Here is an 18,190-nt window from a genome sequence, read left to right as displayed (position 1 = left end):
CGATGCCCAGAATGATTTGATGTTTCTTTTGAATTTTTTATCTGTGCATGCTAGGTATGATACGACCGGCTACCATGGCACAGTCATTCAGTGAATCTAGCTAGCTTCTCCTCGCCTAGTATTCTCTTTAGGTCTAATCAAAGGCGCAGGCCCTTTCTGCTCCCAGCAAGACACAGTGATATTCCCAAAACAATGCGTAGATAAATATTTATCATACACCCCGCACGCCGTAAACGCCTTCCTCTTTACGTAGGTATATAGTCTGTCCCCGATGATATTGAGAAATGCATGCATGCATGCCGCGCTGGCATACAGGACATGTATCTTCCGGTCTTTCAAGTTCGGCTCGGTTTCGCATTCATTCGTGTTTCCGACTACCATTGGTTACTTTTTCTTTTTCTTTTTTTTGATTCAAATGGCGTGGTCGATTATTGGTTCTCGGCGACTTTGTTCTCTGGAACAGAGGAAATGTTAGTATAATAGGTTATACCGGAAATCGTAGCTACATAGTCGAGAAGATTGTGATAGTGAGGAGACGAGAGGAAGAGAGCTAGCGATTATCGGCATTGGATATGTATATGTGATACGTACTCTGCTGCGTCAACAGGAGGCCGAAGCGCTTCTTCAGCGTCACGCGCTGGCGCGACCACTTGTCGTCGGGCGAGAAGCGCGCGGGATGGGCGGACTTGGTGACGGTGCCGTTGAGGACTTTCTTGAGCGTGTAGATGCGCCTGCGTACGATACACATCGAAGGTTAGTCTTTTGGTTTTCTACTTATTTGTATATTCCGTGCATTGGCTTTTGAGGTTGGGGTTTGGGAGGGGCATGAAGATGAATGAGTTGGAAGAGCTGGTGGTTTACTGACTTTCCGCTCTCGTCGGGGGTGTACATCAAATGCATGTTGTCGGTCTTTGGGACAGCGAGATAGAGAAGCTAAGAGTTGATTGTAGGCGGAAAATCTGAGACGAGATTGGGAGATGTGTAATTGTCGTCGGCGTGGCGTGCGGGAGTGTGCGAGATTTGGTTGGTTGGATGGAGATATCGTCAATTGATTTGCAGTTGAAGCTTCGAAATTATTTTTCGATGCTGGGTTATCAGTGCATGATATGATTGGCTAGAAAGCTACGGTGTGGGGTATATGGTGCTTGTCGATTTTCGGGATAGCGTGTGCACAGCTATCTAGTGCTGCTTTGGCTAGTAAGTACCTCCCTACTTTTTACATAGAGAAGCACGTAGGCAGAAGAATTACCTAAAGAGATAAGATATTGATTACTTGAGTATTCAGTAGTTATATTACTTGGAACTTTTGATATATGTCATGGTTATATGCTGGTACCTATGTATGTAAAGAAGAGGGTAGCTATTTATAATGTTACTAATAGCAGCCTATACTCGGTGAGCTTGCCCAACTCTTATATCATGGCTGAACACGAAGAACATACGGTACAATACATAATATGACAACGAGTCGCCGTAGAAGCCGCTGTTGAAGATAGCAGTCATATTTTACATGAAGGGCAGTGTCTCGGATGAGGCCTTCAAGGAATGGTTTGCAATATGAAACGAACTATCCAGTTCAGACTGGTCAGCGGAGATTGTTGAACCCGAGAAAGATATGGAATCTACACTTGATTCGAAGCCCTATGTTTGCCGGTCGGAATGATTCTCCCGTCTTCTATATGTGTAAACATAGTCTTACTCTGGCTCACACTCATATATGGGATATTTATAAGCTATACCGCGCCGCTCTTCTGTCTCTCCTCCTTGGTCTTCTTCCTACAGTTGCCCGCTCTCCTGTATGTCCCATTAGCTCTAGACAGCGTCCTAGGATGAGGTTAGCCTGTTTAGCGATATCCTGTATATTCAGGTTGCTTTTTAGACTTCGAAACACATAACTAGTGTTCCTCCGCACCGCAACGCTCTCACAGATGGTTATTGTATAGAGCTATTATCAGTCCGTGCCCGCGCTGACTTCTAACATAGTTATCGAGGCGGTGACTGAAATAGAACTTCCACTTCCACGTACTGAGATGCCATGAGGCTGCATTTGTGTAACCGTGTAATTTATAGCTGCTGCGAATGGGGCTCAGCTTGAGAGGGGTAGACAACCCGTCAATGGATAATCTTACTCGCGAGTGAGTTTATTCTTGCGCTCACGAGTCTCCGGTTCATCTTGATGTTATCGTACGTGCGAACAGCAATCGATACATCTGATTTTAGTTGATGAACGTTCCTGAACACCAATCGCATCAAAGTCGTCATTACCTGGTTTCAGTGACATGTATCTCCTAAACACAGAAACATATGAGCTGCGATCCGGCCTGCAGCCAACATTTAGACAAGAAGGCTACGCCATCCTCTCACATCGCTGGGTAGGCCAGGAGATCACGTTTGACCAACTCAAAGACGAGACTCTGGGGCTTCGCTTCAGCACCGCACCAGCTCGCACGCCCCAGGTTGATAAAATTTGCGGCGCAGCACAAACTGCTCGCGATCTAGGCATCAAGTGGATATGGATTGATTCGTGCTGTGTCGATCGCGCGAACGCGGTTGAGCAGACCGAGTCTATTAATTCTATGTTCAAGTGGTACCGCGATGCGAAAGTCTGTATTGCCTACCTAAGCGACGTGCAGAAGCAGGAGCCGCACAATGATGTGCCGACTCCCGAACGATTCGACAGCTTGGAGAGACAGGGGCCTTCCATCTGGTTTTCGCGCGGATGGACGCTTCAAGAACTTCTCGCGCCACGAAACATGCGATTCTACGACAAGGACTGGAATTTCATTGGCACTAAGATAACACAATCACACACTCTCGAGCGTATTACTGGTATTGACTCGCATTACCTGACTGGGGAGAAACACTTCGCGACAGCTTGCATTGCTACCAAGATGAGCTGGATGGCCGGACGGACGACGACGCGCATTGAAGATATTGCGTACAGCATGCTGGGTATCTTTAACATCACTATGGCAACCCAATACGGCGAGGGCATACGCGCTTTCATGCGTCTCCAAGAGACATTGCTTTCTACGTCAAGAGACGAGTCTCTGTTTGCCTGGAGGATGCCTGAGCGCGATGCCGGCATCAGGTCGATACGTGACGCGAATCAGGACATTGCCTGGGACAGCGATGAATGGGGTCTCTTGGCCCTGTCTCCGGATTGGTTCAAGGACTCTGCACATGTGACAACGGAGCACCCCCCAGACGTTGAAAGGCCGCTTAAAAGCTTTGAGATGACGCAGGGCGGTATAATTGCACCGATTTCCAAAGTGTACTGGTCGAGATTGTACCAATGTCTCTTGATTATAGGAGTTACGGTCCCCGTCGGACTTGTCATGTTGCCCTTCATCGGCAAGTCGCAAGTGAAGAGAAGCAAACTGGACTTTGAATGCCCACTGAGGTGTCGGCTCCGAAATATAACCGGAACGCAAGCGCTTGTGCGTATCTATCTGCGTCCACTGTCGAGTGGATACAAAAGAATCCGTGCTTGTGAATTTGGTCGAGGCGATATACCGAAAAACGTAAGATCATCGAAGTGGACGGAAAGGGCTATCGTATTCCAGCCAGCTATCGGCTACCTCGACTGAGTTTGTGCAGTTCAGAATGAATTCGGGGATCGGCGGCCTAAGTGGTTAAATCGATTACTAACAAAAATGTCTCTCGTCGGCTTGTGCCATGTGCCCGGTATATGAAGCTCATCTACATTTCATCAATGACTCTTCCAATCACAAAGACACAAAACACCTCACCGCCTCGCATGCCAATGTAATCTCGCCGTTTAGGCTTGTGCCTCCTACTTCCGCTTCTTTTCCATGTCGTCCACCGCCCAGATCAGCTGCAGTATGATGGTCGACTGGATGGCAGATCCCACAAACAGCACCAATTGACTGGCATCGGGACCGTGGAGAAAGTAGCCGATCGCTACAAAGGGGGCTATGAAGCTCAGGCCCGCGAGCACCCAGCTCCAGCGGTGGTATGAGCTCTGCAGGTTCTTGTGGCGAAGAGCGGGCACAATTGTCACGTACAGACCTAGCAGCTGCATCAAGGCGTTTTGCGCCGTGTTGTAGAACTCGGGACTATCCCAGCTGGCGTCTTTAGGTGTTTGAATGGCTACGCTGAATCCATATGCTGATAGTATTGCTGAGGCGAGGGTGAAGAGTGTTACACATGTGATCAGGGTGCTATCGCTCTATCGGACAGTCAATGCTAAGGGCGTACTAGGATTGACATATAATGTAACTTACAATAAAGCCGCTGAACAGTGTCCTAAGCAGTTTTCTACTTCGCCTACTCTCTTCTACTTCAAGCTCGGAGTTGGAAGATTGTATCTCTTCAGATTCTGATGCTGGCTCTGTCGTGTTACTTTTTGTCACGGGACGTCTTTGCCGCAACGTGGGAAGGACATCTACGCAAGCTTGTCAGCGCAAATTCTCGCCGGAGACTAACCAGACAATCTCACACGTACTTCTCTTCTTATAATAAACCTCAAGCGCGACTTCAGCGCTGTACAAGAAACCATTTAGCAGCGTCTGCCGCTTATTAATACCCTGAACGCGTCTCGTGGGCGCATTCCGAACCCCTGCGTACTCGGCCACAAGCAGGGGGCCGTAGTGATCCAGCTGTGTCGCTGACGCACTCAACCTTTCAATCACGAAGTTGAGCTCGGAATTACCCATGCGCTCCCCGTGCTCGTCGAGATTCCACTCGCGCAGCACGAAGGCGAAGTACTTTTCCCACAGCCGGATCGCATCGAAGTTGGCGAAGTGCGCTTCCGGGTCGGAGTAGTCGAAACTCACCGGCTCGAAGCCGAAGGGCTTGAAGCCAGAGTATGAGGTCACGCCGCCAGGCCCCCTCTTTAGACCGATTACTTCGTGTCGTATGTAGTCTGAGCTGAGGACTTGTTCGTCGACATCTTGAATTGCGCTAGATACTTCGCGCACGAGGTCTCCGAGGGAGTAGGTGGGTTGTGTCATTGAAAGCTTGAACCACTGCGGAATCAAGTATTAAGTGGAAAATGTTGGGAATATTACTATAGCAGATTCTTGCTGTACAATTGATTAAGTTCTCTTAGGTTATTTTGGTTGAATCGCGATACATACTATCTAGACTAACTAATAGCTGGCTGTGGCGATGCAAGATGACGATCCTTGACGGTTGAGGGGTAAGGATCAACACTGCCATTTCGTAGTTGAGGGGTCGTTTAGCCCCGTTCAAGACATAACCAGACCGCGTAGACTACGATACATATGCCCCAGCTTCCAAATGCATCACGTGAAGCACAGATGTAAAGTGGCAAAGCGGACAGATACCTATGCGACTATGCAACAGCTTGGCCGTAGGTAATAATACCGGTAGGAAGGAATATAGTTAAAGACTTGGAGTAATCTGAACTAGGCGATCTCTCCAGGATCTTAATCCTTCTTGAGGCCACCTCGGGCCGCCTAATGTCAAGCCACAGACCCCCATCTCCCACTCCCAGGCCCATAACCTTAACTAAAATCCTGGCAGTCAGCGACTATTGTAGTATCACTTTGCGGGCTGCCCATCTTGAGGCATGAGAGAGCTGAAGGGCCCTTCTACTATATCCCAGCTCGTACTTTAACAGGAATGCCAACTGTACCATCTCCCCAGGAAACTTCGAGTCTTTATCTAACTCGCTTGGTTGCGATCGCATGCTACTAGGCATTGTCATGGCTCCAGATGAACGAGTGGGCTCGCATTAGTCTTGGGCTTAAAGAAAACGGACACAAGGGGCCTATTACAGAGTAATTGTGCGCACGTAGCAGATGCAAGTGGAAACCATCACTTCGCGGGTCATATTTATCGTTTCCATCAGTCACCGCGAACCAATTGAAGAGGAACTGTGCAGTTTCAGCTCACCCGCGTTTTTGAATACCTCATCTATGGTCAATTTTATTGGTTAATTGAGTCTTGTCGTTGGCTGCGGGTCCGTAACCTGCCGCCTTTACCCCATGCCGAATTCAGAGTCCTCACGTCAGCAAGCTCGATTATGGACTGTTTTTGCAAAGAGATCAAAGTCAACTAAATTCCTTCAGTGTGTGTACTTTCACAATGGTTCGTGCCAAGCACTCGGCCCCAAGTATAAGCTGCATATGAAGAGTTGATCATGCTAATCCAGATGGTTTTGTGTAGTTTAAAAAGGCAATAGCCTATAGAAAGAGGCGAAGTGGTGCTGTGAGAGACAATGATATCCCAAACAAACCCTATTCGAACAGCGATATCGAACAAAAACATGGGGCCGAGTCACCGCACCCGGACCCTCTAGGTCTGAAGGTTGTGCACCGGCCGACAACAAGCCGTCGTGGGGATATCATATTCGTCCATGGCCTTGGAGGGTCCAGTCAGAGGACATGGTCAAGGAATGGCGACCCTACTTTGTTTTGGCCAGGGAATTTCCTTCCTATCGAGCCAAATATCAAAGAAGCGCGCATTTTGACATTTGGTTACAATTCAAACTTCGGACCAGGCAGTGGGAAGAGCATAGCAACGATCCTTGACTTCGCCAAGGATCTTCTCTATGACATGAAGTATGCCATAGATGAGACATCTACGCTAAATAGTGAGAACCTTCACTTGGGAGAAGTAAGCACTATCCCCCTGATGAGGGATGGATGTTTAACTTAATAATCCTGATTTAGCGGCCAATTATCTTCGTCGCACATTCCATGGGCGGTCTTATCGTGAAAGAGGTACATGCCAAAAAGAGAACTCGACACAAAATCTCGCTAACCACGTGTTTCACTATGCGCCTTAGGCATTTATTCAAGGGCAGAACGATCCTGCCTACTCTAAAATCTTTGAAGCAGTCACATCAATTGTATTCCTTTCGACGCCGCATCGTGGCACTAGTTTGGCAGAGGTATTGAATCGTATACTACGGGTGTCCTTCGTGAGCAACCCGAAGCAGTTTATTGCGGAGTTGTCTGCTGGATCGCAATCACTAGAGAAGCTCAACGAGCAATTCCGACACATTGCACCTAAATTGGAGGTCTTCTCTTTCTATGAAACTCGGCCAACCTCAATAGCGAAGACCAGCATGGTAAGCCTTCCTCTTGATTCAAATCTGCTGCACTAGCAATATCATCTAACCATGTTACTTAAAGATGGTTTTAGAGAAAGATTCCTCCATTCTCGGTTACCCAGGAGAAGTGTCCAAGCCCCTAGATGGAGACCATCACGACGTTTGCAAGTTTAGTGGCCTGGATGATCCTCGATATGTTGCAGTTCGAAATGCTCTAAGATCACTACTTGGAAAGACGGGGCAGCTAAGTGAGTTGCACTCACCTTTTTAACTTCATGCCTGAGTAGCCACAGTAACAAGCTATTTCATACCATAGGGTTCCAAGACGGCACACATGACCCCCGCCCAGTCCCGAAAATTAACCTTCAGGACTACCTGTCTACTCGTGAGACTCCTCAAAGCGACTATCACTTCTTCCGTGGCAAGTGGGTGCCTGGTACTTGCGAGTGGATTTTGGACAACGAGCTATTTACCTCGTGGCTCGATGATTTACGTCCTAAACCACGAGTCCTTTGGATACACGGAAGTGCAGCAAGTGGCAAATCTATTCTCTCTTCCTTCATTATTGACCATCTCAATCAACGCACGCTACCATGCCACTACTTCTTCATACGATTCATAGACCGGAAGAAACGGATGATAAGTACGGCATTGAGATCTTTAGCATTCCAGCTCGCCAATTCCGATCCAGCTTATGCGCAGAGTCTCGGTAAGTTGGTAGATGCCATTATCAACATCAAAGAGGCAGATTGCCATAGTGTCTGGAAGTGGCTCTTCAAACAAGCTCTATTTCAACTAGAAATAAGAAACCCAATTTTCTTGATTGTTGATGGCGTTGATGAAGCAGACAGTCCGGATTCTCTTATCCGATTGTTGGTGGACCTATCCCTGACGAGCATACCTCTACGGATATTACTTGTCAGCCGCAAAACACACGAAATCTCCTCTGGCTTCTCGAAACTTGGGATAAATGTCCACGTAGATAATATCCCAACGAAAGGCAATGTGGATGACTTCAGGTCCTATATCCAGCACGAAATTGACATTGGCAGCAACACCTCTTATTTGAACGACATCTCATCAAAGTTACTTCAAAGAGCAAATGGCAACTTCTTGTGGCTACATCTAGCCGTGCAAAAGATGAACCAGAGCTATACAATACAAGACGTCGAACGCGCTATGGATTACCTTCCTTCAGGGATGGAAGCTTTGTACGATCGAATGATGTTTTCTATACAATCCCAGCCTAAAGAGAGCGATCGCCAACTAGCACATGACATTCTAAGCTGGGCTTGTTGTGCCCAGAGGCCAATGAGAATAGAAGAGCTCAGCGATGCACTGGCTAATAGCGGTGTCCTAGAGATACATAGGACAATCGGGGACCTTTGTGGTGGGTTTGTTGTTGTTGATAACGAGGGGAAAGTAACTTTAGTGCACGAAACCGCCCGTGAGTACCTGATTAGAAGAAGCGACGGAGAGCGCTCACTCACTATTGACGAAAAGTTGGCCAACTACCAAATATTAAGGACATGTATAGCGCGCCTCACAGATCCATTGTTACGGAGCCAAGTTAGCCGAAATCAACAATCTGCCTTACTGGACTATGTTACAGAAGCGTGGTTCATTCACTTCGCTCAGTCTCCCACGGATAGCCCGGAAGTGCTAAAGACTATAGTAAACTTCCTTAACAGCCCGCACATTCTCACATGGATATACATTATCGCTAAGCAGAAAGAACTGAAAGTTCTTACCGTAGCATCTCGTCATATTACAGATGTTGCCCTCGAAGTACGGGCTTGTGGAATCGACGAGGCGCTGACAAGGCGCTCAGATATTGACTTCACAATGACCTGGGCAACAGACTTAGTCAAGATCGTTGGCAAGTTTGGCAACAGCCTTAGGCAATATCCCAACTCCATATACAAGCTTATTCCTCCATTCTGCCCTCAGGCTTCAGCCATATACCGACAGTTCGGCAGTAAGAAAAGTAGTGAACTCCACGTCTCAGGTTCCGCCCATGCCCAGGGTTACCCAATTGATATATGGGATGACTGCCTCACACGCTTCGTCTTAGATAAAGGCGCAATCGCTTGCTCCGTTGTCGCTGCTGGAAATCACATCGCCGTTCTCGCAAACGTTCGGAAAACCGGCTGCGTGACTATTTACCAAGCAACCACATTTGAAGAGCAGCGCCGAGTAATTCACCCAGAACGAGTTTTGATGATGCATTTCAATAGGCTTGGCTCTCTTCTTGTGAGCTATGGTTACATGACGACGCGAGTCTGGGATACGACAACTGGTGGCTGCATCAAAACGGTCAGGAATCCACTGGAACGACCACGACCACAAACCCTGCACTTCTCACAAGACGATACCACTGTCCTGGTTGTGAGCCAAGACAGATGTGTCAGGTCATTCCAGTTGACGGGAAACAGTAACGAATGGGCTATCAACGTCCGAATTGACGAACAGAGGCTCGCGAACCCTATCTTGAATTTCCCTACGTGCTCAGCTCTGAGTCCAGACGGAAACATGATAGCATTCGGATACCGCAGCCACCCGGCCACGTGTTGGGAGCTAGAACCGCTTATGCTGATGGGTCAATGCAATTTTAAGCATGAAAAATCCGATAGGACAATTGAGGAATACCCATCTAATGAAGTGATTCAACTGGCTTGGAACCCACTGGCTATTGAAGTCATTGGCCTCGATCAGGTCGGTCTCTTATTTAAGTGGGATCCATATAACGACGAAGCCAGCTTGAAATGTAACACAGGAGCAGATCGTTTCACACTCAGCCAAGACGGCTCTCTTACGGCCACAGGGGATGCTTTGGGGACTATAAAGATACTCGCGACGGCTGATTTCTCCCTGCTTTACCGACTTTCCTCTCAAGATTCTGTCACGTGCCTTTCTTTCAGTATAGATTCACGCCGATTGTACGATGTCCGTTTAACATACGCCAATGTTTGGGAACCAAATACGTTGGTTCGCCTAGCTGATAGCTATAAGTACCTTGATAACAATGGTGCCACGCACAGGGGTACGGATAGTATCGCTAAGTTCCCTGCCAATGTAGAACACCACTCCCCTCGGGTTGATAGCATCATTACTCTTGCTAGCCAGACTACTGGCCCGTTGTACTGCTATGGCACAGAAAATGGTGTCGCATACCTAGGGGAGGTGGGACGCGGTCGGATCTGCGAATTGGAACGAATGAAGGGTCTCATGTCAATAATGCAGATAGCCTGGAGCGACAATGGCCAACTAGTCGCACTAGTAGATCTCGCTTGGAGACTTTCAGTCAAACGATTGACCAAGACTGGCACTAACCCCGATGATTGGGACAGCCAGCCGGAGCTCAACATTTCGATACCCCCAAGCAGCCTAAACAGCGAAGGCCATGTCGACCAACTAATGTTCCATAGCGTCAAGAACGAATTGCTCGTCACCACCTGCACCAGACTACTCTCAGTCAACCTTATATCCCGTGAAGTTAATGAAACACCATTACTACCATCCATAGGAGAGGTCAGATGGTTACGCCACCCGAAAACGGCGGATTACATACTCGGATTCGGAGTGGCATCTGTGAGAGTGGTCCACTGGGCCACTCTCAAAGAAGTCGTGGTTTACAACTATTCCCCTCCGAGAAGTTTGGTTTATTCCACTGAGCAGTCTGCTTCTTCTCTGCAAGAAAATTCGAGAAGTCTTCCCAAGGATACTGAAAAACTGGGGCGACTATTTTCTAATGCCGATGCTTCACATGTACTCTTGCAGATATCTCGCTTGATATCCGGCCAAGTCGAAATGCAGTATCTGATATTCGATATCGCCAAACTCGGGCTTGGCCCAGAAGCAGGTGAGAAGATACCCAGCGAAGAAGAGATTCCGTATACGTTGGTTCCAGCATGTATTGCAAGCCGAATACGTGAACCTCTAACTTTCTTATCCAATCGGAGACTTGTCTTCCTCGACATCGATCGTTGGATATGTTCATGGCGCCTTCCAGTCCCACATCTGGGGCATCTCGAAGCAGCTCAAAGTGCTGAGGAAGGTATTGCGACCATCGAGCAGTACTATTTCCTGCCTGGAGACTGGGTTACCGCTGATGAGGTGCATCTCTATAGCATGATGTCGAATGGAATCCTACTGTGTCCACGAAACGGAGACATCGCCACGGTCCAATCCGTCAAGCTGAGGAGATGAATAGGAGAATCTTTTCAGATGTTTGTCACTTCATTATAGACTCGACTTGTGCCCATGTCCTAAACCACGTAAGATACATGCATAACTAAATATAAGGGCTGTCACTTATATGGTAGTTGGTATCACAATCACGTGACTTTTCCACCAATGTTTCTATAATAAGGGCAGTAATACTGGGTAGGGCTGCATAAGTCCTTGGCTAACCAACTCCTTCTTGGCTGTTGGTAGCTTGACTTGACTCTATATACAACTGGTCTACCAGCCCAGACCGCCTAGGTCTCTAGGGTTTGTTTTAAGAAGCGAAGTCTATATAACCTCACTTTCCAATATTGCCCAATATTTCCTGCATGTTTTAAAAGATCATGAACAGCTTATAATGGTCCTTCGTACGGCCGAAGTATAAGGCGAACTGTATATTCAGCTGGTATAGAGGTTGTACGTGTAGCAGTTTCTATCAAGTGAAGACACCTTAATGTGAGGAGTAAGTAAACCATTACCAGTCTGCTTATTTTTATGACAAAAGAAATATGTGCCCTTTATCCTTTACTCTCATTATATATATATTAACTTTAGCTGTGACGTTGTTTAGGAGTTATGTGATTAACTCATAAGTATAGACAACAGTTCGAATAACCGTATAACGCATCTCCCACTTGACCTGGCCACCCCCCCCCCCCCCCCCCCAGCCCATACAAAAAACGTCGGTGCGCTAATCACGTGATAATTTAATAACTCTACGAATATTGGTCGTATAAAATACTAAAATATACCATTAGATTCGTAATAAAGAGAGCTATTTAACGGTATCCTATCGAACATGGCGTTTGGGGGGGCCGTATTGGTGGTACGGCGTGAGGTGTTGGCCGTGTCGGGCACAGGGTTTCTTTTCAACCCTGAAGCTATCATATATTCGTTTCCGAGTGAGAGATATCCCGATGCTAGCCCTGCAGATGCCTGGCTTGGCGCTCCCCGCTGGCCGAGCAACACTATCACTATTGCCCGTGCCAACGCGAACCAAAGCGATGTTTCCAGGGAGGGATCAGATTTCTCGGATCAGTTCCTGTTGCAGCCAAGTATATTGAGTGACTATCTGAGAATTCGGAGAAAACTGGAGTATAATATGTGAAAATTGCCGGTTGGCCTAAATGTAGGCTTAGGAGTAATACCTGTTCTGCTTGTCGTCAGTCTTGACCACATAGTTAATATGTAGAAAGACGATGAAACAGCCTGTGCAGAAACCGGTAGAACTGAATCCTCAGTGATACTTGCGAAGTACTATGAGATGGATACCGCTAAGAACACTTGGAGATACGTGGACGGGTGGAGCAATGGTCTGGAGCATGTTTTGGCCTACATTTAAATTCCAGGATATCCGGTTCCCGCGGAAAGCGGCAATCAAGGAACAGGGGTAAGGGCGACAGCACGACAAAAAACCACAGCAATGCAGGTGTTACATTGGAAATAATCTGCTTCAGTATTATACACAACAAGTCGTGCCCATAACTATCTAAAGAATACTCTCTAACGTTGATATACATCCCTACTTGACCTCGCTATTCACTAATATTGTAGTCACCTCAATGGGAAGGCGCCTATACACCTGTTGTTTCCGCTCCGATCAGACTATGAAGAACTTTTTACCTCAAATGTACTCTATATATACCAATACTGCCAGTATGATCATTGCTTAGATAATATATTCGTCTCATCTTTTAGCACTTCAGGTGCTATCTTGCGTTGACCTAGAGACTATCAAATGTAGTCCTGTCACTCCAGTAGCGATAGTGCTGTTGTTTGGATAACATCCATAGTAGTGGCCAGTGGCAGGTCGTTTCGGGCCGTATGCCCATGACCATATTGCGATCCAGAAGAAGCTGAATGAGACCACGAAGGCCACCGGCATATGGTAGCCAACGAAGAGTTCTCTTGAGATCTTCCTAGGTTAAAATTGAGCCTGTCTTCAGGGGTTGTGATTTTTCTTTGGCAACTTTGTTGTTGTATAGTCAGAATACGTAAATTTCGCTTAACACCCTCTTTATTATTATTTTTTTAATTTTTTTTTTTTTTACCATTTTAGAGATTGAAACATGCGTCTCATGCTCTGGGGACTAACTGCTTCGTACACTTTGCCAGCTGCCCAAAGCTATTGTAAAGTACTGTCAGAGATATATACCCTTAACAAAGAATGAGGGTATTAAAGATATGGGATGGTGTCGTTGTCTATCGGATATGGTTCGGTAAACTGCTAAACAGTCTCGGCCTAGCGGAGGGCCAGAGATTTTCATGGAAGGCTTAGCGTCCCTCAAGCACAGTCTGGAACCAACCGTGGGTCTTTAGTGATAAGATAAACCATCCTTGTTGTACCTGTATCTCTCGGTCATAAGCTATAGAACCCATAGAACATGATAGAACGTCATGGCTCTACAGAGTTGAGTAGCAGAAGCGGTAGATTAATACCATGTTGACGCGAATAACGGCGAGTTCTTGAGGTTAAAGACGCGTCTCAAAACCTTCTCTCGCTCTTTCGATTTTGTTTTGGACGCGTGCACAATGACAGGGCCAAGTCTATATACATGTATACTAACTACTGCTAAAAGGGGTTAGTGGAGCTTATATGTCTTCTACAGCCCACCCCAGTCAGTGGTCATAATGTACTTAGGGACTCGAAGCTATTCAATTATCCCACGTGGATGATGAAGAAAGTGGTATACAAAGCGGCACGTTTAATAAATTCGATACCTTTAGCTTCATTCCTCGAAATTCTCTGTATGAAGAAGCTCAGGCGTTCCGGTCGTTTCGAGAACATGAGCGAAGCTAGGTATTCCTGCATGTAGTAATCCGAGTTCCTCTGCAGTACTTGAAGATCTTTTCTGATTTGTCCGAGTCCACAAATCTGCCGGCCGGAAACTAACCACGAAAGGATAAACAGCTACATAAGTACATGTCTTAGTGTAATCTCTTGAAAAGTCGCCACCGTCAAGTCACGGACACTCCTCATGCCCTCTTTGCATCTTCAGCAGCTGCTTAAGATATCAAACTGTTCAAACTAGCTACACTCAAATAACTTGATTAACATACATATTACAAGCCACGGCCTGTACATATTCGTCATGAGTGTTACATCCGGAGTTATGGAGAACGGGTGACGGCACAATATGACGCAGATGGGAAGACAGAGTAACCCTACGCTGAGACACTGACAGGTACCAACTGCAAGCTAAAGGGAGCTTATGCAGCCCAGCCGGCCATCGGTGGATCCCACCAGCATGGAAGCGAGGATCACGCATACATGAACATATCCTGATCACATCGAGATACAGAAGAGCCTCCTTAACCACAATTCCTAACATCGGCCTGATGAAAGCGAAAGGCGGGCTCGACCCTCTATCTTCCAGTCTAGCTGTCTGCTCTACTTCCTCATCGTCCGAAGTTGACAGCCTGTGCCGAAGTAGGTATCCGATCATAGCACCAGTCCATCGCGAATCCACGAAGAAAAATAAAATAAGATGAAAAGGCATCAGCCAATATCTAAAATTGAAAGGTAAAATTGGAATCTGAGGTTTCAGGAAAACAAGATAAATTTTTGCTGCCAAGCGCCGAAGCTTGGGCACCAATTGTCGATTCGCTCTCTCGCGTTTTATCGTTTCTCGCGAGAATCAGCCTCTCGAAGCCCTCCCGGTGGACCCAAGCGTCTGGGCATTCTGAAGCTGTACGGGTAATACTGGGTCCTGAAATGCGATACCTGGTAGACGGGATGCCACGCCCAGAGCACGCCTAAGTGCTACAACGGCGTGGCGAGGATTTATCGGATTCGACGCCTTGACAAGCTGTATCAAAAGTCCAATGCCTAGAGCTCATCACGCATCTTTTTTAATAGCTGGATCCACTGTGTTCCCGTCGGCGCTTGCGCGGTAGAATAGGTATACCCTTGAAGCAAAATTTCGCGTACCCTTTTCACGCTACTTCGCCCAGAAGGTTCATGTACCTGACTCCGAGCATAAAGTACCAGAGGTACTTTGATTGGTCTCGCCGAGATAGCGTCAGAGTCAAAGCCGTGAGCTACATGTGGTCCCGCGTTATCGGACATCCTCCGACCAATATCGTTGTTGCAGCTAATCAGGTGAGATGCTCGCCTCTTCGCCATGGCGAGCGACAAAATGAAATATCTCTATATCGACATGGACGCTACTTCGTTGCCACCCCCTATCTGATATATAAACAAAGGGTTCACCCCTGAGGCATCTTGTGTTTGCACGGTCCATGATATCGTCGGTATTGGAACAGATTTTGCTTCCCCTGATTTAGCCCCCCTTTATTGACACTAACAGTCGATGGTACACACTCAACCGTCATGGCTACAACAACAACAGACCCTAGTAGTCGGCATCCTGACACCACCGACACTACACAATGCGACTCTTCTTCCTCACGGTCAAGCACCGTAGATGTGCCCCTGGTCCCGACTATGAGCTACGATATCAACTTGCCAAACCGGATACTTTCGAATACTGCCAACCTCGATGAGTATGTCGTTGAGACAAGAGATGGCCAGATACCAGGCCCAATCGAGCCCGATGGCGAACGACGCTACCGCCTTGTCACCTTCCAGCCAGGAGATCCAGAAAACCCCAAGAACTGGAGCAAGGCGTTCAAGTGGTATATCACCATGGTCGTGGCAGCGACCTGTTTCGTCGTCGCCTTCGCTTCTTCCGTCGTCACCCCTGACATCGGCGGCGTGGCCGAGGAGTTCGAGGTCAGCGAAGAAGTCGCCCTTTTGAGTATCACCCTCTTCGTCGTCGGTTTTGGTATTGGGCCTCTGGCTTTCGCCCCCTTGTCTGAGGTTTACGGTCGCCAAGTTATCTATGTTTCGACTCTGTTTGTCGCTGTAGTGTTCATCATCCCTTGCGCACTAGCGAAGAACATCGCGACGCTTCTGGTTGGACGAGCTATTGATGGCATCGCCTTCTCTGCTCCTATTACTATTATCGGCGGCACCCTTGCTGATCTGTGGAAGGCTGAGGAACGGGGTATTCCCATGGCTGCCTTCTCAGCTGCTCCTTTCATCGGGCCTGCGGTCGGTCCCCTCGTTGGTGGCTTCCTCTCTGATGCACTTGGTTGGCGATGGCTGTACTGGCTCACGCTTATCCTTTCTGGGGTCATCTGGGTTCTCATCACGTTCACCATCCCCGAGACCTACGCCCCCACCATCCTCGCCCGACGGGCCAAGAAGTTGCGCAAGGAAACTGGCGAGCAAGACTGGGTCACAGAACAGGATCTCGACATGCGTCCGCTTGCTGAGCGCATACGCATCTTCCTGATCATGCCCCTGAAGCTCCTCTTCGGCGAGCTCATCGTCTTCCTCATTTCGCTGTACATGTCAGTGCTCTACGGCCTCCTGTACATGTTCTTCATCGCGTTTCCCATCGTCTTCAGCGAAGGAAAGGGGTATTCAGCTGGTATCACCGGTCTGACCTTGTAAGTCCCTGCTTTCACTCCCACCCCCCCCCATTTCACGCCGAACTATATCTAACCAAAACATAACCAGCATCCCCCTCGCTCTCGGCGTCGTAGGCTCTGCTCTCTGCGCCCCCTTCGTCAACAAGCACTACGTTAAAATCATCGCGCCGTACGCAGGCCGTATGCCCCCCGCCGAACTGCGCCTCATCCCAATGATGTTCGCATGTTGGTTCATCCCGCTCGGTCTGATCATATTCGCATGGACATCCTACCCGCGCCTCATTTGGGTCGGCCCCACGCTCGCCGGCTTCCCCGTCGGCTTCGGTTTCATCTTCATCTACAACAGCGCCAACAACTACCTCGTCGACACGTACCAGGACCGCGCGGCGTCTGCGCTCGCCTCTAAGACCTTCATCCGTTCGCTCTGGGGCGCCAGTGTGGTGCTGTTCACGAGGCAGATGTATCATAATCTCGGATACCAGTGGGCTACTTTTATTATCTTTGGGATTAGTCTCGCTTGTTGCGCCATTCCGTTCCTGTTCTGGAAATTCGGCGAGAGAATTCGTCAGCGGAGTAAATATGCTTATGCGGGTGACGACGCGAATGAGAAGGCCGCGGGCGTTTTCGTCCCGGAGAAGAAAGGCGGCAGTAACGTTTGAGCGATCGCGAGTGATCTAGCTCTCGTCAGTAATCTGGAAGTCAACCGATAACGGCTGTTCATGCCGAGCATTGCTGGACCCTTGCCTCCGTATTGGACCTGAGTCTTTGCGACTTTGACCGGCGTCACTTGCACACATGGAGGTGAACGAGCCGACAGAGTCACAGCAGTGTTACTTTAACCTCTATCATCACATCTTTTATTTTGTTTTGTTTAATCATAGAGATAGAATCTCTTATCATTCGGAAACCAGGAACACGGAATACTGGGTTTGGCTTGGGATCTGGAACCTCATACACACAATGGATACCATAGATATAGATTCTAGACGGACTGGGAGGAATGGGAATCATGCGCTGCAGCGTTTTCGCTCGGCGTTTGGGAGTCGGATATAATGGGTTCCCTCTGTATTGGGGTGTATTTCATCTATAGGTGTTAATGCTTGAATGTCAGAATCTTCAGTTACCATGTTATGGGCTAGGTTGCTGCATCCATGAATATGAGTGATGGCATCTGGAATCTTCTAAGATGGCGGGTGTTATTGACATATTCCTCGTAGAGAAGTAGCAAGTGTCCAATATTACAAGCTACTCATAAATTTCGTGTCGATTTGTGTACTATATGAGCTCAATGGCCACAATTAGCACATTGGATCAAATAAGGCCGAAGTCGTAAACGAACGGCACGTTTTAGAGCAGTGGAGTGTTGTTGACAGATTGGTTTTTGGGTATATCTATGACAGGGCTAGAGCACATGAGCTGGTTCTTACGCACGAGGTTCATGAACTCTGCTGTACACTGTATGTGCAGAAACTCTGCGGT

At 47.8% G+C, this 18,190-nt stretch overlaps 7 protein-coding genes across 7 annotated transcripts; 4 read left to right on the top strand and 3 right to left on the bottom strand.

The window, feature by feature from the left end:
* Positions 1 to 12: 12 nt before the first annotated feature.
* Positions 13 to 1,050, bottom strand: F5B22DRAFT_611827 (putative ribosome biogenesis protein nop10). The gene is made up of 3 exons (XM_047975298.1): positions 866 to 1,050; positions 592 to 731; positions 13 to 454 (listed from the first exon to the last, which is right to left on the bottom strand). The coding sequence occupies exons 1-3, from the start codon at positions 898 to 900 to the stop codon at positions 429 to 431; spliced, it is 201 nt and encodes a 66-aa protein (XP_047829541.1). The 5' UTR covers positions 901 to 1,050; the 3' UTR covers positions 13 to 428.
* Positions 1,051 to 2,087: 1,037 nt separating this feature from the next.
* On the top strand, positions 2,088 to 3,887 carry F5B22DRAFT_246156 (HET-domain-containing protein). Its single transcript, XM_047969969.1, has one exon. It carries the CDS (start codon positions 2,280 to 2,282, stop codon positions 3,588 to 3,590), a length of 1,311 nt encoding a protein of 436 aa, XP_047829540.1. The 5' UTR covers positions 2,088 to 2,279; the 3' UTR covers positions 3,591 to 3,887.
* F5B22DRAFT_637201 (uncharacterized protein) lies at positions 3,797 to 4,976 on the bottom strand (the record flags this gene model as incomplete). The annotated part of the gene is made up of 3 exons (XM_047977402.1): positions 3,797 to 4,192; positions 4,248 to 4,417; positions 4,469 to 4,976. The coding sequence occupies 3 exons, from the start codon at positions 4,974 to 4,976 to the stop codon at positions 3,797 to 3,799; spliced, it is 1,074 nt and encodes a 357-aa protein (XP_047829539.1).
* Positions 4,977 to 5,938: 962 nt separating this feature from the next.
* On the top strand, positions 5,939 to 11,587 carry F5B22DRAFT_611813 (uncharacterized protein). Its single transcript, XM_047975297.1, has 6 exons — positions 5,939 to 6,078; positions 6,157 to 6,606; positions 6,663 to 6,713; positions 6,779 to 7,063; positions 7,128 to 7,293; positions 7,362 to 11,587. Exons 1-6 carry the CDS (start codon positions 6,076 to 6,078, stop codon positions 11,252 to 11,254), a joined length of 4,848 nt encoding a protein of 1,615 aa, XP_047829538.1. The 5' UTR covers positions 5,939 to 6,075; the 3' UTR covers positions 11,255 to 11,587.
* A 484-nt stretch (positions 11,588 to 12,071) lies between these two features.
* Positions 12,072 to 12,380, top strand: F5B22DRAFT_656958 (uncharacterized protein; the record flags this gene model as incomplete). The annotated part of the gene is made up of 1 exon (XM_047980006.1): positions 12,072 to 12,380. One exon carries the CDS (start codon positions 12,072 to 12,074, stop codon positions 12,378 to 12,380), a length of 309 nt encoding a protein of 102 aa, XP_047829537.1.
* Positions 12,381 to 14,242: 1,862 nt separating this feature from the next.
* F5B22DRAFT_246052 (uncharacterized protein) lies at positions 14,243 to 14,937 on the bottom strand. Its single transcript, XM_047969967.1, has one exon. It carries the CDS (start codon positions 14,770 to 14,772, stop codon positions 14,311 to 14,313), a length of 462 nt encoding a protein of 153 aa, XP_047829536.1. The 5' UTR covers positions 14,773 to 14,937; the 3' UTR covers positions 14,243 to 14,310.
* A 565-nt stretch (positions 14,938 to 15,502) lies between these two features.
* On the top strand, positions 15,503 to 17,450 carry F5B22DRAFT_246054 (major facilitator superfamily domain-containing protein). The gene is made up of 2 exons (XM_047969968.1): positions 15,503 to 16,729; positions 16,800 to 17,450. The coding sequence occupies exons 1-2, from the start codon at positions 15,606 to 15,608 to the stop codon at positions 17,368 to 17,370; spliced, it is 1,695 nt and encodes a 564-aa protein (XP_047829535.1). The 5' UTR covers positions 15,503 to 15,605; the 3' UTR covers positions 17,371 to 17,450.
* The last annotated feature ends 740 nt before the right edge of the window (positions 17,451 to 18,190 follow it).

This window comes from Xylaria bambusicola, assembly GCF_022495145.1.
Source record: "Xylaria bambusicola strain CBS 139988 unplaced genomic scaffold F5B22scaffold_29, whole genome shotgun sequence".
NCBI lineage: Eukaryota > Fungi > Ascomycota > Sordariomycetes > Xylariales > Xylariaceae > Xylaria > Xylaria bambusicola.
This window is presented reverse-complemented; position numbering and strand designations above follow the sequence as displayed.